Below are 25,114 nucleotides of genomic sequence, written 5' to 3'. Positions count from 1 at the left end.
CACGTAAAACTAAAGACAGAGTCTAAAATGCTATCTTGCAGAAGGAGCAGACTATTGCAGTGGAGAGCACTTGAAGGAAGAGGTTTCTTCAAAAAGAAAAGCATCCTACCTACACACACAATTCAACATTATTGTCCAAATGAAGGTTTGCTTTATATTCTTCACATACATAACCTGCAGTCTATACATGACTATAGGCTATGTGTCTGAATCACACAGCAATAACATAAAAATGTTATTTTTAAGCCCAAGTCAAAGTCTGGAATGATTCCTTATTTCCCCCTCAAGTTAGCTTATTTTGAGTTAATTCAAGGCACCAAATGTGGTTTTGTAAAATAGTATGTAGTCTTCCATTTGTTCTGGTCTACAAGTATGTGTTCAAGCAAGAAAAATAACCTAAGTTAATTGGCAAATAACTGAAGGGAGAACAGTCATCAGCAGACATACTCCAAGCTTTGCCATACCTTCATGGAAAATAAAGCAGCTCTCCTAATTCAATCTTCACACTAAGTATTCTTAGTAGACATGCGTGACATTAGAGAGAGAAGGTTTTGGTTATAAACCATAAATATTCATTAAGGAACTATTGTATGGCCTTTTCAGAAAAATACATGCCTGAGAAAAGATTCTATTCTTTAGAACATTTGCCAATTTATTATTAAACAGCATTCAACTGTCTGTAGCATTTCTAAATGCAGCAATTCTGAGTGAGTACATGAAAGGATAAATCTGGTTCACACAGTCTAAAATCTTCTTCACAGTCTGGGAAAACACTACAACAGGGAAAAAATTCATAAGAAAAAAAATCTTCATCTGTCAGTCAAAGATTCTCCTGGCATAACTTCAAAACTTTACTCCCACTTTGCTATACGTTTTGATATAAAAGTTCATCCTTTCAAATCATCATGTTAGACTCAGCTAACAATCTTGCTAGAATATCTACAAACAGAAATCTGTAAAGAGTAAAAAATGGTTGTGATCTCCCAAACATTTTTATGACCTCACACTTTTAAAATTCAGTGTTTTGTTTATTCCTAAATACTCTGTTCATCTGCCTAAGATAGTTTTCTTGAGGACCTCTTTTCTTCACCCCTATCCCTATAAAGACAGATAAGAAACTGGAATCATAATACCTAAGATGAAATTAATAATGCCGTTCATGATTTTTCCATTAATTGTACTGTTTACTCCCAAATTTTATTCAGTATTTTCTTCTGTATGGAAGCAATATATTAATTCCTGCAAGTTTTTGTCTTATTTTTTAAAAAATGCATATAATTTGCAAATGGATCCTAGGTGAAAGAAGGAAAATCTCCCAAGACATAAAACCATTTCATAAATAAATGGCAGCAATAACAGTTTTTTGCACAACAAAGATTTGGCAAATAGTAAGAAATTAATAAAAATCTACAATTACTCAGATTATAAATTACAGAATCACCAGCAGGATTGTTTTCATTTACAAAGCCAAAAGTAATTATAAATAATGAAATAAGAGCTCTAGTAACAGCCTTGGTAAAGAGTACCAAATTAGCGAGCTGAGAATAATTTGAAAAATGTAACAACACTAAAGAGCCATCAGAGTGATGATAATTGGCAGCATCTGCTATTTCATTTTAACAGTGCATCAAATCAGCTGCAAATATACAGCTTTTTAAGCTTTCTTACAGAGTTGTACACTCTCTGCCTTCTCTGCTTTCAAACACTGACATGCAATAATCATGCTTCATACAAGATTATTTGATGAAGAAATGAGGATTAAAAATAAAATTACTTACTAATATTTATGACACAATAGGTGCTATTTTAAACAGAAAATCAAAACATTCTCAAGTTGTTATTTGACAATTTCAGGATTATACAGGAATCCTACAGAATTCAAAACAATTCTCTTCCATTTCATCTTCCACCAACACTGGGTAGACAATTAGATTAAAAAATAATCAGACTATTCAGTGAATTGTATTATTCAAAATTCTCCATTAACTCTTGAAACCTACACTGTCAAAATGATGCTGCTATTACCTGAGATACAGAGGAGGTAACTTAGAAGGTTCAGAGAAGCTTTAAAATGCTACTACTTCCTATAAGCTACAAGCTCTTCAAATCTGTCTATTTTCAGCTTCGTAACCATAATCATTGCTTTGGACTAAAAAAGAAGTGCTGGGAACCATCAAACCCCACCATTCCTCTAAACTCAGCTGAAGTTTCATTTCCTATAAGCACTCAGACACCGAAGGTGGGAAGGCACCATGGAAATGATTTCGAGCTCTAATCATTGCCCACATGTCCTTTGCTCTTCACAGTAACTGCAGAAGATGACAAATGCAGGCTGGACCTTGCAAGTACCTATGATGGGCAGGGAGGTTACAGACATACGAAACAAAGGAATGTGCAACTGCCACAGACACATTCCAATGGAGCTGCTAATTATCTTCTCCTATAAACTGTGAAATCTGAGACAGCTTCATGTCTTCCACATGCCTCCAGAAACAACTACACAGATAATGCAATATCAAAGACTCCCTCAACCATTCCTCCTTATGACCATCTCTTTCCTATAGAAGTATTATGGGATCAGGTTTTAAAAATATTATCTAAAATATCCAGCATATCTATACTTCACAATATACTAAGTATGGTGACTCATACAATATTTAATGTAGCTGAAAACTTCATTGAGCACTATGTATTTTCTAGTCAGAAGCTGGATTTTAGGGGCTGACCTGACTTATTTGTAACATTATTCATTTTGCCCATGTTTTGGATACAGAAACAGTACTGTTTTAACTAGAAAAATATATCTGGGAAGGGGGATATGCAGCAACCTTTTCCATAAAATTAACACCACATAGCACAGAAATGACATGGGGAAAGTTTCTCTGGAATTATTTTACATTTGCTGGCACATCCTTTAACTTACAAATAACTGCAAGAGGAAAAAAAATTGAACTAAAGGAGGAAAACTCTCTAAGAGAAAGTATACTTGAAAACAGATCTCAAAAAAGGGGGGTTCTTGACTTGAAAGGATTCCTCTACCCCAGTATTCTGGATCCAATTAAGTTCATTAATTTCACTGATAGCCAGTTGAACAGTTAATAATATAAACAACAAGTCTATACCTGTTATGACACTTAACACCACATATTTTGGAATAAATAAAAGAACAACTGCTTTGAGATTAAACACTGGATTGGGAATGTTGATTTGAAACACTGGACAGAATTTGGATCCCTGAGGTTAGGCTCTGGTAACACATATAATTACATGATGGCTTCTTCTAAGACCAAAAATAGATGGTTTCAGGAATAGCACTAAGCATATTTGAGTGCTAGAGAGAAAAGGAAAAAGAATTGACAACCCAATACCTTAAAAATTCAACCACAGATTCCTCACACTGATTGACTAAAATGTCATTTTTTAAATCACTTTCTGCCTCTCATTTTGCAACACCCTTGGTACTAACATTCAAAAAATTTTCCTCTGCACACAGAAGAGCTACGGAGATATTTTTAGCCTGGTTTCCTAAGGAAATGAAACTTATCCGTTAGGCCCTCATCACAATAACTTCTGAATTCATGGAGTGATTTCTGCCAGGTCTGACAGGGTGTGAAACATATTAGATTCCCAAAAATGGCAGCTGGCAGAGGAAAGGGAATGTAAGTAGTGCTCCCACTGTGGAGCTGCCTTTGCTGGCCTTCGGGGAGGACACGGGGGAGCTGCAGAATTGTTCAAGAGTCCAGGTGGAGTAAGGAAAGGACAAGACTGGTTTCGTCTGATTGTCTTGCTTCCTTTAATGTCAGCTGGATGATCACATATTTTCCTGTTCAGTTGGAAATTAAAGTAGCATTGACCAAATGCCTCACTAAAATGTATCTTGTTACAGGTCCACCAAGACCTTGTAAGAACTGTGTAAATTTGCTGAGGATCCAGCAGCAGGGATTGCAATTCAGTGAAGGCTGAAGGAAGGGGTGAAATTTGTCAATGACTGGAATGGGGGCAGCATTTGAAAAACTCCAAGGGGATCTCCTGTAGCTAGAGAACCAGGTAAAAGAATAACAATAGTAAAAAAAAAAAAAAAAGATATACAGAAGCAGAGGACAATATCAAGCATTAAGATGTCTGCAAAACAAGCTTGTTTTGTCACCTAGTAAGACAAAATTACTTTCTAATTATGCTCATATTGCTCAGATGAGGGATGTGGATGGCCTCAAAAAGCAACACTTCCTGCAGCTATTACTGCTCTAACATTTTTTTCTACTGTTAGACTTAACATCCAGAAAGTTCTGTAAGAAGAAAAAGAATTATTCTTTGATGGCTCTTAAAAGGCATCAGCATTAAAGTTATTTGGAAGCCTTTTCATCACAGCACAGCCATATCTTAGAGCACAAGTGGCTGGCAGCCACAAGGTCACTCCCAGCTGAATGATCCACAGTTCAGCATGTTTTCTTCTGTGAGATTCAAATGGAATTACTTGTAATGTTTTTCAGTATGAGATTATAAATAAAACTTTAATTTCAAATCCTTACTTTTTGTTGACCTCATGAAGCTCCTCAAACATTTGGCTAATGTTTTCCTCTTTGTAAAGTAAATATCCAAATATGTAAAGAATACATAGCAGACACTCTGTAAATGCATGCTGTAGAAACTATAGAATGCTAATGTGGATAGACAGCTTGCAACAAAATAACACATAATAAAATATATTAATTAAGAACCCAAGATATAGTGACAATTTTTAATTATGCCTTCCATAGGAAAAACACCCATTACTGGGGATTTTTTGCTTGCTTGCTTGGCCTTGGGCTTTGGACTTCTATTGATAGAAAAATCATCATTGAAAAGCTCCTAATACATTTCAAGCAAAGCTATTAAGTAAAAAAAAATATACTGACAACAGAAGTTAGCTCATCCCACTAAATGACTGCAATAAAACAGATTCTGATGTGCCCTTCCTTAGTCTTGGGGTATATCACACACCACATCAGGCGCATGATCAGCAAGACAAAAAGAAGTAGCTGTAGCAAGTAAAACCCCTATTACAACTTTTGGCTGAATACTAAGAATCCAATCTAATTCCCATTCAGACCAGTAAATACAGGCTACAACCTTCCACTGTACTGCTGCCAAGACAAAAGGCTTGAACTTAACACAGACTCTGTGGCTGACTGACAGTTTTTTCAGCACAACAATCATAAACCAAACTTATTTTAGCTTTGACTACATGTCTCCACTGTAAGATAGACTCACTTCAGGTTATTTGGGGCATTTAAAATTGAAACTATACGATACTAAAAAGTATTTGCTTATTTAGCCTATTATTTAGGACTTTAAATTGTAATAATTATTACTACCAAGACCTGTAACAGAAACCACCAAAGACAAATCTTCCAGACACCAAGAAGCAATAGCAAGCAACATAAATGGCTTCAACTTGTGAAGGACAGCAGAGCACAAGATATAGTACTTGTGAGAGAAATGGATGTTCATTTCTCAACTCATTCAAAAAATATCAATCAATCCCCTTTTCAGACTTTCCAAACTTGCATTGTTGTGTTTTTTCAACTGTTATTGTTATTTTGGTAATTAGCTTGTAATTTGTCACGTAAATATATCCTTCTGACCGTGCATGAAGTTTGTTGCTAAGGCAGGTATGTGTCCAGATTTGTTTACTTTTAACAACACAGATTTTTTTTTTTATGATTAAGATATAACAATACAAAGCAATACATCTTACTCAGTTTTCAGCTACTGAGGATCGCTTCCAGTTCAACTTTCAATTTAGATCTAAAATGAAAGGAACTTACCAGTTAGGGTGTACATGATATCTCTAATGCATCTTATGGTGGTTTAGAAAGCTAGCAAGGCTGTTCTGATATTAAAAGCAACAATGAAGGGAAGTGGTTAGTCAAGTAGCTGGTTCTGTTATTCCCTCCCACTTCTTACAGCAGTACCTATCTCTGTGGGTCACAATTCAGCTATCCCAGTTCTTCATTCTGCTTATTTTTAAAAAAACAAAACGAAAAGGAGTTTGACAACACCTTTGCAGGATTATTCGTGTTTCAAACCAGATGTTCAATACCTATATTCATAATAAATACTAGATACAACATCCAAGCAGTAGTAATCTCTGTTTACTTGGATGGAAAATTAAAAAAAAAAAAATCACAACCAAAAATCTATTTAACAGTAGTTTTTCTCACTGCTGCTTTGACTGAAGATAATAACATTCTGCATTAGTGGGAAGGGAAGAATAAATTATCTGTATATATCATTTATCAAGTTACCTAAGAGTCCAAATCAAGCTTACTTTCAGACAAGGAACAGGACATTTTATTCAGCTACTTATACATCTGTAGCTGACTAGAGGATGCTATCTAACAAAAAAAATATCAGTATTTTATAGTTACTTCAAGTGACCAAGGGTAACAAGAGACAAAATATAAGCAAAAATTATTTTTTTTAAATTAATATGTTTAATTTTTACCTTAAAGCCATATTTGCTAACATATTTTCATACATATGCTGTATGCTTCTTTGTTTCAAGTTACAATCACGTTCTGTGGAACTTACTTCAAATTTCAATTTCACTGCTGAGACATGACTTTTTTTTTCTAATAGATGATGTTTAACACCACACATTAAAGGAACTCTGAAAGAATTGACACAGTCTCAGTGTCCTCAGTAAGCTCCTTTAAACACCAAGAATTTCCACTTTTTAAAGTTGGAAAAAACAAATAAACAAGGCATTTCCCTTTTTTCTGTGCAATAAAATAAAATGGATTAAGATGAATTGGTTAAAGCTGAGACACAGAAAGAGCCCAAGTTATCTTTACATTTGTGGTCTTATGGTTTACGCGGTGTTTTCCTTTGGCATTTGTAAAGTACATCAGAGATCTAGTGCCTATACCCAGAGGTTTGACTACTTGAGATAAATCATAAACTACACCAAAGTTCAACTTCTCTCCCTACCAAAAAAACCCCTGCATCCCAAAGCCAACATGTGACTGAGGCCAGAAGGAGTTGCTGTGCTCCCTGTGTCCCTCTCCATCACCCACACGCCATTCCCAGTCAGCAGGCTACAGAAGCTCTCCTGCTTCCATGAAAGAATGACCTGGCTACACAGCAGCAAGAACATGCCATACTTCACTTTCTCTCACATTTCTTTCTTCCATCCATAGGGATTGCCCATCTAACCCTACAGGGAAGGTACATTTTGTAAGAACTTTCAATGTACCCACAAAAGTCTATCACACATATATTGCCATCTTCTTCCACAGGTCAATTCTAACAGCATTATTGTTACATCTCCCCAGTAACTTGGTATTCAACTGGATATCACCGAGCCCCATTTGCCATAACTTGACAGCACAAAAGATTTTACAATAGGCTTTACAATTAATTTCTACTATATTTAGTTATTAAGTAGACTCTGTGGAATCATGTCATTTATCCTGAAGTGACAAGAAAAAAAAAGAAAAACATGAAAAAAGCAACTCTCAAAAAACAGGATCCTCCAAAACCTGGTAAAAATGTGACTTGTGTAGGTTATTAAAAAACACTTTACTCAGCAGGTGTAGAAATGTGGACTAGGTGATGCTACCGGGTTTTTATGCAATTTCATGGTATATGTAGCAAATACATCACATTGATAAACACATCACACTATTACTGCTGTATGTTTCCTCTACCTCTCTATCAAGACACCGTTCCCATAGTTTCAGTTACCTGATGGTCAAAACATTTATGGAATTCCAACATATGCATTGGAGTAGCTCACACAGGCCGTTCATATCCCTTCTGTAACCATTGTATCTTAGTGCTCAAACTGTCCTTTAGCTTAAGGACAGATTTTCCCTCTTTTGTAATGATGGCACTGGTGGAAAGGAATCTTCGGCTGTGGAGCAGCTTTGGCAGCTATCCCCTACATAGTCAGGGAACCTGGGTGTGGGCAGGTGGGTGCCTTTATCCAGGGACACCTTTCCCTTGACAGGTTGCTCTGATCTTCATTCAACCTTGCCCTGAACACTGCCAGGATGGGGGTCCACAGCTTCTGTGGGCAACATGTTCCAGTGCCTCACCACCCTCACAGTAAAGATCTTCTTCCTTACACCCAACCTAAATCTGCTCTCCTTCAGCTCACATCCATTCCCCCTTTCCCTATCACTATATGCTCTTGTAAAAAGTCCCTCTCAAGCCCTCTCTTTTAAGTAGTGGAAAGTTGCTCTAAAATCTCCCTGGAGCCTTTCTTCACCCAGCTGAACAGCCCCAACTCTCAGCCTGCAACTATCTTTAGCTACTAAATAAACAACCTATTATTCAAACTTCCATGAAAAGCCTTCAACATTTTTCATGAAAATCCACAAATTTGGGGTCCTCAGAACTCATCAGAGAAACCATGTTGGAGATTCTATTAGCACACACTGTGAGTGTCCTCTCATTCTGGCTGCACCTTTCTGCAGGTTATAGGACAGCATGATATAGTTACTTCAATAACAAAACAGAGGTAATTTACCAGATTGCATCATATAAAGAAAATACTACCTTCAGCTCTAGAAGAATTAATTAAAATCTCCTTTCAGTATCTGCTGAAATCTCAGCATTCATTTGTACAGTGGCTTATCAAGAAGTAGTAAATTTTAAATACTGATAGCAAATAAAAATTACTGTACCAGAGGTAGTTCATAAAACTGTTTCCAATGGTCACAATATACATAACTAATATGTATGCCACATGGCAAACATACCAGATATCCAGGCATAAAACAAAGTTTGGAATAGTCAACTACAGTGTCTACGTCTCTAGTCAATCTATTTCTACATGGTTCAAATGTTGCTCTGTTTGGCCACATGTTTCTACTAGGTGAACACCACAACAGCAGAAAAAATGTTTCATTTTAAAAGACAAAACATTATAAACTCAGACATTTTTTACACATTAGGTATCTATTTTTCTTTCAGCATGATTGTTAGTTATGTCATCCCTGCTCTCTTGGGAAATCATTACAGTCGTCAATCTTATGTAAAATAATAACCAAAAAAAAAAATCTAAACTATTATGATCCCCATTTAGACCAGTTGTTATACATTACTGAAATTCCATGAGGAAGTGTAACTTTTACAAATATGGACAGCTTGTTTCATTTCCCTAAGCTGTTTCTTTAAAATATCTTTGCATAAAGGGTGGGGAAAAAAAAAAAAAAAAAAAAAAAGAGCAGAATCTGAAAAACAGTCTTCATATGGAAAAAACAGAAATGGCTTCTTTTAAAAACTGACCTGAACATTTTGATCTATTCAATGGACTGAAAACACTCCTAATTAATTTTACAATGCAAGGACTGCACATTCCAAGGTGTGTAGTACACACTACAGTGTAGCCCTTCAGCTACGCAGAAGACTTGGGCTTCCTGAAAGTTTATTTTTGATAGAAAAATTCTTCCAGTCTCCCTGTTCCCAGAGTCCAGGCATCCTGAGGCCAAGAGCTCCATCAGAGGAAAGCTTGAGAATGATATCACAAGAGATCCAATGATAGCTTTCCTTTTTGGGAACACCTTGAGGCTTCTTCAACACACAAAGACTCTGAGACTAAACAAGAACTAAATTAAACAAGAATGCACTTTATCCTGTGTAGGGTTACACAAGGAGCAAATTTACTTTGCAAAGATGGCTTATTTTCAGAGTCTAGGAGACAAATGTAACTTATGTCTGGATCACTGCTGGTACAGGCCCCTCAAGCTGTTCCTGGATGGAGTCACTCCAAGAAGGTTCAGCACTGCCTCCTCCTTGAGTGATAGTCACTAAACAGCATCTCTCTACGTTCTTTTGTTACTCATGTTCCACAATCAGAAAGAAACTCATTTTGTATGTATTTGGTCTTACATCACAGATCCTAGCTATGTGAAAAGACTCTGTGCATGCTGCAATTTCCAAAGTTATTTTACATGTTTCCTAGATAATGTTTTCTTTTACAGTCCAATATTCCCTTACCTCCGATTATATGATCTGGGCCATTGTTCACAGTTTGACTTAAAGAAGAGATGACTAAAGCAAGATAAATGAAGCTGTCGCAAAGGATTGACATCTGAAGTAAAACTTTTCAGTGAAATTTACTACTCATTCACAAAACATACTTTTTGGGGAAATTTTCTCACGCATCGATCAAAACACAGAGAGATCAGCACCTTATGCACAAGAACCACTGATGACATGTTCTACCTAAAATGCTGTGATAATTATATTTCAGTGAAAATTATGAGTTTCATATTCACCCATAGGCATTTTCATGTGAAATTATACCACCTTTTGTAACATTTTGTGGAACAACTCTGAGTTCTCCATGATTAAACACACATTGTACTTCATGACACATGGTCTAGACACTTCCTTTTATGTCATTATGAAAAAAAAAAATCAAGCAATAAGTCCATCTGTGATTCCATTGCTAAAAATTACTGTCACAGGATGCTCAAAGTGAAAAAACTTTAAACAAAATTAGATCAAACAGGATAAGAACCTTTCCCCTCTTTCACATTTCAGAGTATGCAGCAGATATGAAAACAAGCCAAGATATTAGCATGTAAAAATCAAATTGGGTACTGTTTCTCCTTGAAGACTACACTGTTCAAACAAATTCAGAAGTACTAAAGTTGGCTCCCAAAATCCTCTTAAAATTTCCTTTAACTTCCAAATGACACACTGAAAATACAAAAAATTGCATAAAATGTGTTACAGAACTGGTTCTTGCAGCAGTACTTCAACAAATTCATAGTGATTTTTTGTATTCACTTTTAATCACTACTAAATCTTCAACTCTTAGTTTATGTAGTCTGGATATACCAGTCCAGGGTTTTAAATAACCTAAAAATAGATTCTCCAAATGTGAGTCTGAAAAATTTAAGGAAAAAAAAAAAAAGAAATACGAATTCTCTGGTCAATTTAAAAAGTGTTGACCCGGTATAGCCAGAAAGTTTACGTCTGCAAGAGAAAAAAATGGAGCAGAAAATAACAGACTATAAGTAACAGACTATAAGTCTGTTATTTCAGTGTGGGTGCAGAGAAAGATAAAGTGTTGCTGAAGTGACTCTACAACTACTCTATCATGTTTTTAACATATGGCATGGATGCACAAAGCTTCAAATGAGGAGCATTTTGTGAGGAGCTTTTTTTAAAATCACAGCAATAAACAAGTAAAATAGAGTACTAGGAACTTTTCTGCAAAGGGAGCACCATACAAAACACTTTGTTCTCCTTCATTAAAGAAAAATGTCTTCCAATTTCTCTCCAAACTCAATATTCCAACTGTTGATTTTGGCCAGAATGCCTCAACAAGACTTCTCCCTAAATCTCCAGATTTCACAGTTATAGTGGCTGGTGATATTTTTGTATTCTCTTGCCGTCTTGTCTATAATTTACCTATCATTTAAATTTCCAGGCTCCATATGAAGCATTAGGCTGAGATCTGGATATGTATGAGCTATTCCTTTGCATACTTAGTTACACAGAAAATAAACCAGGGTACGTAGCCCAGCCAGGAACTGCAGAACATACCAGTAAGTATACATGAAATAGATCCCAGACATACAGAAAGATCATGAAAATTACTAGGATTTTTTTATTTTTTACTTTAACTTTTATTTCTAGAAAACAGCTCCAAGCACCAAATACAAATTTGTGCATTAAAGTTTTAACAGCAGAAATACTATCTTACCTCCTATACTTCCATTTTTTGGCACTATTTTAGATGCAGTGATGCCTGCTGGCTCAGAGAAAAGTGATCCCTCTTTCTCAGGGAATTGTAAAGGCAAGAGCTAAAGCTACTATATTTACTTTGCCTGAATACTCTCAGAGTACAGAGAAAATATATGGGGAAAAAATCCAGAGGGAAAAAAATCTCATCAGAATTTCTTTCTTAGCTTTTTCTCCTGGTTTCTCAGTAATTTTTTGTCTCAATTTTGGTACCTTCTCCTTTTGGAACAGTTTCTCCTCATTCCTCCCCAGGAATAACAACACAGGTACTTTATAGTACCATGAGATAAGGCTGATTATTCAATGATTAGGAGAGAGGGAGGAAGACAAACAGGTTAAAAATACATAGAGTGATTACATGACTCCCAAATTCTGTATGTTTCTCCTCTGCCAACACTTTTCCTCTTCCAAAACAGAAGTTGTGAATGATCATGCCTTTCTTATAGATAAAAATTAGCACGTAGATTTTTGAAGCACAACTGGCTCAGAAAAGACAAAAAATATTTACCCCAAAACCCAATAAGATTTTTTTTTGTCAAGACTATCCTAAAGTCTAATACATTCTAACTGGTTCCTTCTGAAAAGCAGAATTTTAACAATGAAGGCTTCATTTTACATAATACTTTGAGGCTTTCAAAGCTCTATCAGCTCAGTCTATTCAGTCAGCTTTACATTATGCAGAGCTTGACGTGGATTTTATTTGGTAATGCCTTAGGTTCTAGTTATTCAACATCTAACTGCAGCTTAATCTTCTAATCTCTTGTTCTGCTCATCAGTATGACTTTTACATATGCCAATCTCTAATTGTTTAGGGGGAAGCTTAAACAAAAAACGCAGATGCAGAAGCATTTAAAGGTAAAGACTTTAAGGGACTTGGTGCACACTACATATATTTATAAAGAAGTTAATCTCTTCCACGAAATAGAGCAACTTCTATGAGGAAAAGTTTTAATCCTCAAAGCAATACTTCCTATCTTCTAAACAAACTTTTGACGAACCATGAAAAATTTTAAATGATGCTGCACAAATGATGGTACCAGAATTGTTTTCCAGTGTCTAAGCATAAATACCTAACTCCTTCCTCAAGTCACCTGAAAATCTCTTTCAGTGTTGTCTTAGTTTTTAATTCTAACAGGAGACAGCTGCATTTGGCTGTCAGTGTCTTTAAATAGTAAGCAAACACCATGGCTTTGCAAGGTACCTTTCTTGTAAGAAAAGAAATCTCTGCAATTATCACTGTGTGGTATCCTGTGTATCAGTGTGCACTGAAATATAAAAAGTGTCTATTATCTGTACTGCTACAGACTACAAAATATGCACCCCTAAGGCAGTACAGCAATTTACCAATGATAGCGCATCTTTAAATAACTATGTTAGAAAAATGAGCATTAAACAACTTTTAATGGCTGCATCTACAGAAAACTTCATGGCACTAAGCCACAGATCTTTCTCATCTGAAATTTATATTTAGATACATAATTTCTTTTATCTGTATACCAATTTCTCATTGTTACAGAACATATGCTCTTCCTCAAAATAACTTGCTATTTTTATACTATTACTCAGCTGCATACTTCCACAAAGCTGCAAGTGTTACTTCAGATAAACTTAGTGCCTTTTTGGCTAGTTTCCATGTTACTTTATTGACAGAGAAAAAGACTACCTAATGAAGCCTGTACCTCCTCCACTGAATTTGATTTTGCTTTGGATGAGAGCAACAGAACCAGTTGTGTATCAGTTCCCACTTGAGTAGAGGGGATGGAGGGGAGGAAAAAATACAAGTTTTTGCACATTTCCCCTCTGGTAGAAGTCCTTCAGACAGGAACAGTGTCATATCCTACCTCCTAGTAACTCTGATGACTTCTTCTGTTATTTTAAGTATTTCTGAATGGAAAATAGTAGTGGTCCAAATTACACAATCTCATCAAAGGGTAGATGAAAGAGTGTTAAATATTCACAAGTTTTAACAGTACTGTTCACAAATATGATAAGCACCTTTCTAAGCTTTGATATGATACACAGCTACAGCTACTTAAAATTCCAAATGTTTTCAATAAATTTCCATTGCCTCACTAATTGCTATTCAGATATTCTGCAATTCTTTTTAATTTCATAGCCATGCTACATACTACATCTTCCAGAACATTTTTGCATCAGCTGTTATCATTAGTACACCAATGCTACTTCCCTCCCTCAATCAAAAATATGACTGTACAAGACATACAACTCAGCAACAAAAAAGTCTTATTTTATCTTCAGAAGTAACTTATTGCAACCATAGAGATATGTGGGGTTTGCTATGTATTTCTTAAAATAGAGACACCCCACACACTTCATATAGAAGTAAAATATTTCAGTATTCTTCAAAATGAAGCAGCAGCTTGTTTCCTAAGAGATGTAAAAAACAATTTGACAGTCTTATTCTCCATTTTCATCATCATGATAGATTCAAATTTGTAAAGAAAACCAGGAATTTAGCAGGACACATTAGTACTGGCTAAAACCTAGCTGATTTTCATTCTAAGTATGCATACACTTCTTACCAACCATTTATTGCCTTCTCTTCTGTCCTAGAAAACTATTTTACACCACATCACATGAAGTTTAATCATATAAAGTAATACATTCTCATGCAAAAAAATCTTATTTGTTTAATCACATTATTTGTACATAGTCTACTCAATAATGTTAAAGTCTACAGAACCAGAAATTTATCATATAGGGATGTAAATAGTTTCTAATCTGAAAAAAAAAAAATCTAAAAATAAAAATAATTTTAACCCTAGAAATGTATTGAATCCTAATTTTATAATATTTTAAGCCTAAAATGGACTTGCTTAACTTGGTGACTTTGGGCCACTGACCTTCCTCTATAACTCTTCCCTCAGGAAGCTATAAAATCTCTGTCCTGAAAATCCATTTGTTTGAGGACTTTCTGAGAGGCAACGAATTACTTTCAAGAACTGCTTAAAGCTACAGGAATAAAAAGTTTTGCAAGTCTAAAAATTGAGTGTAAATGAGCTTGCTTCATCACAGAGTGAATGTTGTTTCTGGGCATCCAACATGAATAAACAATCTATGAAACACTGTGAATTTACTTTTCCTTGAACACATCTTAACACTTTTTAATCTGTTTTTCCTATAATCCTCAGACATGGCAATTATTATCCACAGAAAATAATCCTAAATTGTTTGCGACCATTAAGTAAAACTGCCAGGATCCAAATGAATTGTAAGGGAAGCAACCTCCAGCTGGGAAGCACTAAAAGATCTGAGAGCAGGAGTATGTCTTCAACTGCTCCAGGAAAAATAAAATGAGAAGGTCTGACCAGTTATCCTGGGTTGTAAGATAAGCTTGTATTCCATTTGCCATCTGTCGAAGGCGAACCGGTTGGACAGGTTTTTTGTTATCTCTCTCAGAGACAATGGTTTGTGTATACACCTTTGACTGATTCAATGAAGGGCTGAAAAAATGTAACACCGTGAGGGGTCCCACCCAGAGGGGGGAAGCAGCTCGCTCTCTTCTTCGCGGGACTCCGAGAGAAGCAGCTCTCTCTCTCGCTTCGCGGGATTCCGAGAGAAGCAGCTCTCCCCCTTCTTCGCGGGACTCCGAGAGAAGCAGCTCTCTCTCTCGCTTCGCGGGATTCCGAGAGAAGCAGCTCTCCCTCTTCTTCGCGGGACTCCGAGAGAAGCAGCTCTCTCTCTCTCTCTCTCTTCGCGGGATTCCCAGAAAAGCAGCTCTCGCTCTCTCTCTCTTCGGCGGCACTCGCAGCGAAGCAGCCGGCGCGCGGAGGCGACGGCAGCGGAGCTCAGAGGCAACCCCGGCGCAGAGGAAGACCGGCCCCCACTGCCACCAGATCTTCAGAGGAAAATTATACCCTTCTAAAGATCACCACTTCAGCTGCAACTCATCAACTATTGCAAGGGAAAGCAATTGTCCCAGCAAACCTGATACTGGCAATCCTCAGGTTCTAGACTTTTTTTTTCTTTCACTGGTTTTGTTTGTACCGATTGCATTTGCCTTTTTTTAAATTGTTGTCCAGTTTTCTCCTAGTAAAGAATTGTTACTCCCACTCCCATATCTTTGCCTGAGAGCCTTTTAATTTAAAGATCCTGGTAATTCAGGGGGAGGGGGGTTTGCCGTTCTCCATTGTACAGGAGGCTTTGCCCTCTTTCACAGACTCCTGTCTTGTCTAACCAAGACAGAATTTGGCGCCCAACGTGGGGCCCGAGGGCATTGAGAGGGAAAAAGGATTAACAGTTCTTAAGTAATTTGGTTTTGTTGTGTGTAAAAACATCTTCAGCATCACCATGTGGTCTAGTTTACCTTGGTTTGGGTGGCATGTGATCGTAGCTATACTTTTCCCATTTGCAGACCCTTATCTAAAAATGGGTCCTATAACTAAGGCTACGGTGTCTGTTATCAAGTTTGGCTTCTGGGTTAATTGGGTGAGGAATTCATGGATCTTTAATTTCCTCTGGAAGGCAGGTACATGGATTCATAGCTATCACACGTTAACTGTATGTTTTTGGGGTTACTTTAATAACGGTACCTACTGCGAGGAAATAGCACCTGGGCAAACTTTCTCTCAACCTTTTAACCATCTTTTTGGGTCTGCTCCACCAGTTCTCAAAGGGTTAAGATCCTTTATAAGTGCTAATGATACCATACAATGGGTGGTGTTGCTGATAGTCCTGTTATATTTAGCATTCAGAGATAAGGGAAGATTAACCTGGATAACTACCCTCACACCTACACCACAGACTCGAGATGCTGCTGCTCCAGAGCCTGACCCTGCCCCACAGCCCACCTCAGAAATGAACCGCCCAGATTGGGTGAGGGTTCTGGTTAAGGAGATACGAGAGATGCTGAAGGAGTGCATTTCCCCAGCTGGTGAGAAACCGGCCCTTTGCCTTGAGGAGGGACAGTCTAATAGTACAGCTGTGGAACCCACTAATGTTACAACTGTCCAGGTTCCAGCTGAACCACAAGGGCAGTCACGGTCAGCAGCAGTGGCCCCGGTAGAAACAAGGAAGTCTAAGGTGAAAGCAGAGCACCCTGCAGATAGGGACAGGAATGGAGGAACCTCACAACCCACAGGGGAGCCAGAGATTGCTATCATCACCGAGTCCCTGACGTACGAAAGTCTTCGCAATCTGCATAAAGACATTGTGCGACGAGGGCGTGAGGCTTATGCTACCTGGCTACTCCGGGTTTGGGATCTTATGGGTACAGGCGTGCAGCTGGACGGTGGTGAGGCAAGGAACTTGGGACCCTTGACCCAGGACTCGGGTATAAATCAGGTTTTTGTAAGGGAACCAGGGTCCCTTTCTCTCTGGGAGCGGCTCTTAATGAGTGTCAGGGAGAGGTTTATCCACAGAGAGAGAATGCAAGAGCACCATCATAGAATGCGCTGGAAGACCCTCAAGGAAGGGATCCAACAGCTGAGAGAAGTGGCAGTATTGGAGGTACTCTTTGGGAGGGATGGACGACACAATAATGATCCTGACAAGGTCAGGTGTACGGGACAAATGCTGTGGAGTCTAGCAAATCTTGGGCCATCTCAATACGCCACCTTCATTGCAACGATCAATGCTGACACCCACCGGGAGACAATAGGTTCTGTTGCCAACAAACTTAGGAATTATGAGAGTATGATTAATGGCCCAATGCAGGCTCATATCTCAGCTGTGATTAAGGAGTTTAAAGAGGAGATGAGGGAGGAGATAAGGAAGGTTAATACAGCACCCGTGAGAGTCACAGGCCCCAGAATCAGCACCCAACAATCCCCAGCTAGAGAGAGAGGGTACACCCCAAGGGCTAATCTGTGGTTCTTCCTGCGTGACCATGGGGAAGACATGGGGAGGTGGGATGGGAAACCCACTTCTGTCCTGGCAGCACGGGTCCGTCAACTCAAGGAGGGAAACTCTAACCGGGGGAGTTCCACCAAAGTGAAGGTAGCCTCAACCTCCCGTGACCAAGCTTGTGGGTACGATCTGTCAGACCCCCTTGAAGGGACCTCTAGTATGTATGCCCAGGGAAGGAATGATAACCAGTGTTAGAGGGGCCCTGTCTCTAGCCAGGGAGAGGCACGGGAAAACCGGATCTTCTGGACAGTGTGGATCCGATGGCCTGGCACATCAGAGCCACAAAAATATGATGCTTTAGTTGATACTGGTGCACAGTGTACTCTGATACCATCGGGACATGTGGGGGCAGAGCCTGTTTCCATTGCTGGTGTGACAGGGGGATCACAACAATTGACTCTGGTGGAAGCTGAGGTGAACCTGACTGGGAAGGAGTGGAAGAAACACCCTATAGTGACTGGCCCAGATGCTCCGTGTATCCTAGGCATAGACTTCCTCCGGAACGGATATTACAAAGACCCAAAGGGACTCAGGTGGGCTTTTGGAATAGCCGCTGTAGAGGCAGAAGACATTAAGCAATTGAACACCTTGCCTGGACTGTCAGAAAACCCCTCTGCAGTAGGACTCCTAAGGGTGGAAGAACAACGCGTGCCAATTGCGACCTCGACAGTGCACCGCCGGCAGTATCGGACGGATCGAGATGCCGTGATCCCCATCCACAAGATGATTCGGGAGCTGGAGAGCCAAGGGGTGGTCAGCAAAACCCACTCACCCTTCAACAGCCCCATCTGGCCTGTGCGCAAATCTGACAAAGAATGGAGATTGACTGTGGACTATCGTGGCTTAAATGAAGTGACTCCACCGCTGAGCGCTGCTGTGCCGGACATGCTGGAACTCCAGTACGAGCTGGAGTCCAAGGCAGCAAAGTGGTATGCCACCATTGATATTGCTAATGCGTTTTTCTCCATTCCTCTGGCAGCAGAATGCAGGCCTCAGTTTGCTTTCACCTGGAGGGGCGTGCAGTACACCTGGAACCGACTGCCCCAGGGGTGGAAACACAGCCCCACCATCTGCCATGGACTGATCCAGGCTGCACTAGAAAAGGGTGAGGCTCCAGAACACCTGCAATACATTGATGACATCATTGTGTGGGGGAGCACAGCGGCAGAAGTGTTTGAGAAAGGTGAGAGGATCATCCAGATACTACTAGAAGCTGGCTTTGCCATCAAGAAGAGCAAAGTCAAGGGACCTGCCCGAGAGATCCAGTTCCTGGGAGTGAAATGGCAAGATGGACGGCGCCAGATTCCCACTGAGGTCATCAACAAGATCACAGCTATGTCCCCACCAACCAGCAAAAAGGAAACACAAGCTTTCCTGGGTGCCATAGGTTTCTGGAGAATGCACATTCCTGAGTATAGCCAGATTGTGAGCCCTCTTTATCTGGTTACCCGAAAGAAGAATGATTTCCACTGGGGCCCTGAGCAGCAACAAGCCTTCACCCAGATCAAGCAGGAGATCGCTCATGCTGTAGCCCTTGGCCCAGTCAGAACGGGACCAGAGGTCAAGAATGTGCTCTACTCTGCAGCCGGGAACCATGGGTTGTCCTGGAGCCTTTGGCAGAAAGTGCCTGGGGAGACTCGAGGCCGACCACTGGGATTCTGGAGCCGAAGTTACAGAGGGTCTGAAGCCAACTACACTCCCACAGAGAAGGAAATCTTGGCTGCCTTTGAAGGAGTTCAAGCAGCCTCGGAAGTAATTGGCACAGAAACACAACTCCTCCTGGCACCCCGACTACCGGTGCTGGGGTGGATGTTTAAAGGAAAGGTTCCTACTACCCACCATGCCACTGACGCCACATGGAGCAAATGGATTGCCCTCATCACTCAACGCGCCCGTATTGGAAACCTGAATCGCCCTGGGATTTTGGAGATAATTACGAACTGGCCAGAAGGTGAAAACTTTGGTCTCACTGATGATGAGGAGCAGGTACAAGTGGCAAGGGCTGAAGAAGCTCCACCATACAACCAACTACCAGCAGAGGAGACCTGCTACGCTCTTTTCACTGACGGTTCCTGTCGCATCGTAGGGATGAACCGGAAGTGGAAAGCAGCCGTGTGGAGCCCCACACGCCAAGTTGCACAAGCTACCGAAGGAGAAGGTGGATCGAGCCAACTCGCTGAACTCAAGGCCGTTCAGCTGGCTCTGGACATTGCTGAAAGGGAAAAGTGGCCAAAGCTCTACCTTTATACTGATTCATGGATGGTAGCCAATGCTCTGTGGGGCTGGCTGGGAAGGTGGAGGAAGGCCAACTGGCAACGTAGAGGAAAGCCAATCTGGGCTGCTGATATATGGAAAGACATTGCCTCTCGGGTGGAAAAGCTGACAGTGAAAGTCCGTCATGTAGATGCCCATGTCCCCAAAAGTCGGGCTAATGAGGAGCACCGGAACAACGAGCAGGTAGATCAGGCAGCAAAAATAGAGGTGTCAAAGATAGACTTAGATTGGCACCATAAGGGGGAGTTTTTCCTGGCTCGATGGGCTCATGATGCCTCAGGTCATCAGGGCAGAGATGCCACCTACAAGTGGGCACGAGACCGAGGGGTAGATCTAACCATGGACAGTGTTTCCCAGGTTATCCATGACTGTGAGACGTGTGCTGCCATCAAACAGGCCAAGAGAGTGAAGCCCCTATGGTATGGTGGGCGGTGGTCCAAGTACAAGTATGGGGAGGCCTGGCAGATTGACTATATCACTCTGCCCCAGACACGCCAAGGCAAGCGCTACGTGCTGACCATGGTGGAAGCCACCACTGGATGGCTGGAGACTTTCCCTGTACCTCATGCCACTGCCCGGAACACCATCTTAGGCTTGGAAAAACAAGTCCTGTGGAGACACGGCACCCCTGAGAGAATTGAGTCTGACAACGGCACCCATTTCAAGAACAGCCTTATCAACACCTGGGCCAGAGAACATGGTATCGAATGGATATATCATATTCCCTATCATGCTCCAGCTGCCGGCAAAGTTGAACGGTGCAACGGACTCCTTAAGACTACCCTGAAGGCACTCGGTGGGGGAACATTTAGAAACTGGGAAATTAACCTGGCAAAAGCAACCTGGATGGTCAACACCCGGGGGTCTGTCAATCGAGCTGGCCCTGCTCAGTCAGAACCCTTACACGCAGTAGATGGAGATAAGGTCCCTGTAGTACATATGAAAGGTATTTTAGGGAAAACTGTTTGGATTAATCCCACCTCAGGCAAAGACCAACCCATTCGTGGGATTGTCTTTGCTCAAGGACCTGGTTACACTTGGTGGGTAATGCAGGAAGATGGGGAGACCCGCTGTGTACCACAGGGAAACTTAGTCTTAAGAGAGAACTGGGTGTAAGATTTCATGGTGTGCAGATGGAAATAGAATAAGGGGTGGATAATGTCCTGGGTTGTAAGATAAGCTTGTATTCCATTTGCCATCTGTCGAAGGCGAACCGGTTGGACAGGTTTTTTGTTATCTCTCTCAGAGACAATGGTTTGTGTATACACCTTTGACTGATTCAATGAAGGGCTGAAAAAATGTAACACCGTGAGGGGTCCCACCCAGAGGGGGGAAGCAGCTCGCTCTCTTCTTCGCGGGACTCCGAGAGAAGCAGATCTCTCTCTCTCTTCGCGGGATTCCGAGAGAAGCAGCTCTCCCTCTTCTTCGCGGGACTCCGAGAGAAGCAGCTCTCTCTCTCGCTTCGCGGGATTCCGAGAGAAGCAGCTCTCCCTCTTCTTCGCGGGACTCCGAGAGAAGCAGCTCTCTCTCTCTCTCTCTCTTCGCGGGATTCCCAGAAAAGCAGCTCTCGCTCTCTCTCTCTTCGGCGGCACTCGCAGCGAAGCAGCCGGCGCGCGGAGGCGACGGCAGCGGAGCTCAGAGGCAACCCCGGCGCAGAGGAAGACCGGCCCCCACTGCCACCAGATCTTCAGAGGAAAATTATACCCTTCTAAAGATCACCACTTCAGCTGCAACTCATCAACTATTGCAAGGGAAAGCAATTGTCCCAGCAAACCTGATACTGGCAATCCTCAGGTTCTAGACTTTTTTTTTCTTTCACTGGTTTTGTTTGTACCGATTGCATTTGCCTTTTTTTAAATTGTTTTCCAGTTTTCTCCTAGTAAAGAATTGTTACTCCCACTCCCATATCTTTGCCTGAGAGCCTTTTAATTTAAAGATCCTGGTAATTCAGGGGGAGGGGGGTTTGCCGTTCTCCATTGTACAGGAGGCTTTGCCCTCTTTCACAGACTCCTGTCTTGTCTAACCAAGACACCAGTGTAGGTGTTAGGCCCACATTTGCCAGAAATAAAACTATACTTTTAAAGATGTCCTATCAACATTAGCTATCCATAAGCTAATTCTGCAGAGTTTTCCATATTGGTTACATGACTCCTGCGAAGGAGAGCTCCATGTGACACGGTGTGGATGCAAGGAGCTCTCCGAAAGAAGCTGAGGCTGTTCACTGGGAGGCGGGGAGGGACAGCAGTAATGTACCGACCTTCTGGTTTCCTTTTCCATACTCCACAGCATTCCACATGCTGCTGCTAAGTAAATTATTTGCCTTACTTAAAGCCATCAGAACAAAAGCAAAGAAGTGTAGTCATCATGTTGATTTAGTCCTCAGAAATCCACTCTCTCCTGCAAACCTATTCTGGCAATTTCTCTGCCTGGGCATCAGCTGCGACACATCCTGGCACAGCAGGGCCACTATCACTTAATCACTATCATTAAAGCACAGCAGCCATGCAGACATGGCTAAGCTGGAGTATTCCCTGCCCCTCTCTGTCTCCCACTGGGAAATCAGCCTGTTCTCTTCTCACAGAAGCATAAGGTTAACACAGTACGTTTTTGCTGCTGTAGTAGTGCTGGCAAGCAGAATAAGTCTTTTCAGTACTAGACATTAATAGGTAGTTAAGAAAAATTTCTTTTACACTGTTGTCTTTGCTGGTCGTATTATGATGAGGAAATAATTTGCCATCAAAAAGGGAACTCAAAAATCCATTTAGCAGCCTATATTTGTCTACATGTACATGAATGATCTTGTAGACTAAAATGAGTCCACCTGTAAATTCATAAAAGAGTAAAAATAAAGAAAACAATTGAGCAATGTTACCTTGGTATACATCAGACATGCCTGGACCAAAGCTTGGTTTGAATTTAGTGCATTTGTTTGAAAAAATAAACATAATAAACTGCATTTTTTAAAAAAGTATTCTGGTCCATAGTTTGAAAGAGCTAATATTTTGTGATTTAAATTATTCATTATTCAAAAGAGATGAAGCTGTGCATCTAACAGAGCCTTCAAATACATTGATAATATTTTGCCACTTTCCATTAAGTGAAGATGAGCCAAGATCAGATTATACTTTTCTTCTTTAAAAAAAAATTAAACTACAAAACCTCTCAGTTTAAGAATTAGGAAGCCAACAGAAATATGCTACAACTTCAGCTGGCTGTTAGATGAAATATAAGGTAAGACCAACGTCTTAGCTTTATCAGTATTCTCAAGCAGATGTCCAAGGAAAAGTAGCAACAGGACATACGTGATGCTCCCCTGAATAGTCTTCAAGAGTACAAACCCTTACCAACGAACTTTTTGAGGCAGATATAATTGTGATATGCTAAAAAACCTTCAGGCACTTCTCCTTGAATACTTGTTTACAATCCCTGTAGACTCAGGTTTAAAAAAGAAAAAAAAAAAAAAGTCCCTTCCTTTATTTTGAACCTGTTCCCTACCAGCTTCCCTTGATGCCCTTAGGTACCCACGGGAAGCCCAAGTTGGAGCGGGCTCCTGGCAGCACCTGTGGAGCCATGGAGAGAGGAGACAGCTGGAGCAGGTGTGCTGGAACCCACCTTGTTCCTGAGGGACAGCACCCAGGGCAAAGGTACTCGCATGAAAAAGAAAATTAGGAGCGAAACTGAGCCTGGAAGAAGGGAAGGATGACTAAAAGGTGTTTTAAAGGTTTAGGGTTTACTTTCTTATTATTCTATTCTGATGTAACTGTGAATATTTTAATTTCTCCAAGTGAGTCCAATTTGACTGTGACAGTCACTTGTGAGTGATCTCTCCCTGCCTTTATCTGTGTTTTCTCTCTCCTGGCAAGCTGAGGAGGAGAGGGATAGAGAAGCTTTGGTGGGCACCTGGTATCTGTTAGGATCTACCCACCACAACTGGCAAAAGATCTGGCTGTGTTTATGGATGTCAAAACCCTGACATCTGACACCTGAAATGTTAATTTGACCAAAACCAGACTGTTAAATACCTCCAAAGCTGACTAATTCCATGTACTTGAATTATCAACAAAGCCAAACAAAACAAACAAACAAAACCCCAACCAAACAAAAAGCAACAACAAAGAAAACCCATTAGAATATTTGAATCGTTATTTGATTCACCTTTCTGGGACTCAGTCTCCTGGTTTACTAGAACTGATCTTCAGGGATTTTGTTGTCCAGCTCTGCTGGCTCCTTAAAATTCTGAAAATACAGCAAAACTCAGATTCTTATAAGACAGCACTTCAGGATCTTTGACTCTACATACATTTTGGCCTCCTATGAAAATGAACAATTCTTCAGATAAGAGCCTGGTCTGGTTACCTGACTGAAAATATGTACTGTTTCAATCTCTATGTTACACATTACTGTGATTGCATCTCTTATGTTGTAAAAAAAACCCGAACCACAAACCCAGCATACTTTATATTTCTTGAATATAGCTTTTTAAAAGCTTGTAATGTAAAACAAATGTTTCAGGAAATTAATATTGCTTATTAAGGAAAGCATCTTTCTCACAGTCCTACATTCACATTGAAATAATCCAAGAATTTGTCAATCACAAACTATTCAGCAGATACCAGAAACGTAGTTTGACATGCAAAGAAGTATTAGGAGTTTGAATGACACATTTATTGATAAAGTATGAATATATTCATTTTAAGTGTATATTTCTATATCACAAACTAGATTTAGTTTTCCAGATAGAGAAAACTAACTTTTTGCAAATTCATATTCAGCCCACTGTTATATAACCCTGATCAATACTGTTAACTCCTGAGAGTCTTGCATTTTTTAGTAAAGAAATAAAAATAGTACATAGATGTGTCAAAATTCAAACATTTGAGTGTGATTATGAGTATAATTTAATAAGTAGTTTATCTCTTCAAGCATCCAGGAGACATATTAAATGCATGTTTAAGAAGTATTTGCATTTCTTTTACCTTTAAATTTTTGACATTTCTAGCAGATTAAAATATAAGTATGCAGGAATTGAAACATGAAAACTCAAGCCCTGTGAAACCATTTTCCAACAAAATTATTTTAATTTATTCAGGATAGAAATGCAAATAAATCTTTTGAACACATACTGAGCACAGAAAACTGCAATGAGACTTCAATATGATTATTATAACATGAGGGAGAATGTAGAGAAGTATTACTGTGGCAGCTTGGAAATGAGAATTTCTAAGGC

At 40.0% G+C, this 25,114-nt stretch overlaps 1 protein-coding gene across 9 annotated transcripts in view; it reads right to left on the bottom strand.

Annotated features, from left to right (window-relative positions):
• Positions 1-25,114, bottom strand: part of HDAC9 (histone deacetylase 9) — a 472,095-nt gene that overhangs the window by 392,720 nt on the left and 54,261 nt on the right. Inside the window, exon 1 of one of the 9 annotated variants that reach the window (XM_085573127.1) lies at positions 5,808-15,238. The exons of 7 other annotated variants lie outside the window; for them this stretch is intronic. In XM_085573127.1, coding sequence (XP_085429253.1) covers positions 5,808-5,823 — 16 coding nt within the window. In that variant the 5' untranslated portion in view covers positions 5,824-15,238. Of the gene's footprint in view, positions 1-5,807; positions 15,239-25,114 lie in introns of those variants that run through there. One more of the 9 variants, XM_085573129.1, reaches the window with a different exon arrangement.

This window comes from Lonchura striata, chromosome 2 (genome assembly GCF_050655825.1).
Source record: "Lonchura striata isolate lonStrDom1 chromosome 2, ASM5065582v1, whole genome shotgun sequence".
Lineage (NCBI taxonomy): Eukaryota > Metazoa > Chordata > Aves > Passeriformes > Estrildidae > Lonchura > Lonchura striata.
Note: the sequence above shows the minus strand (reverse complement) of the source record. Positions and strands in the feature narration are given on the sequence as shown.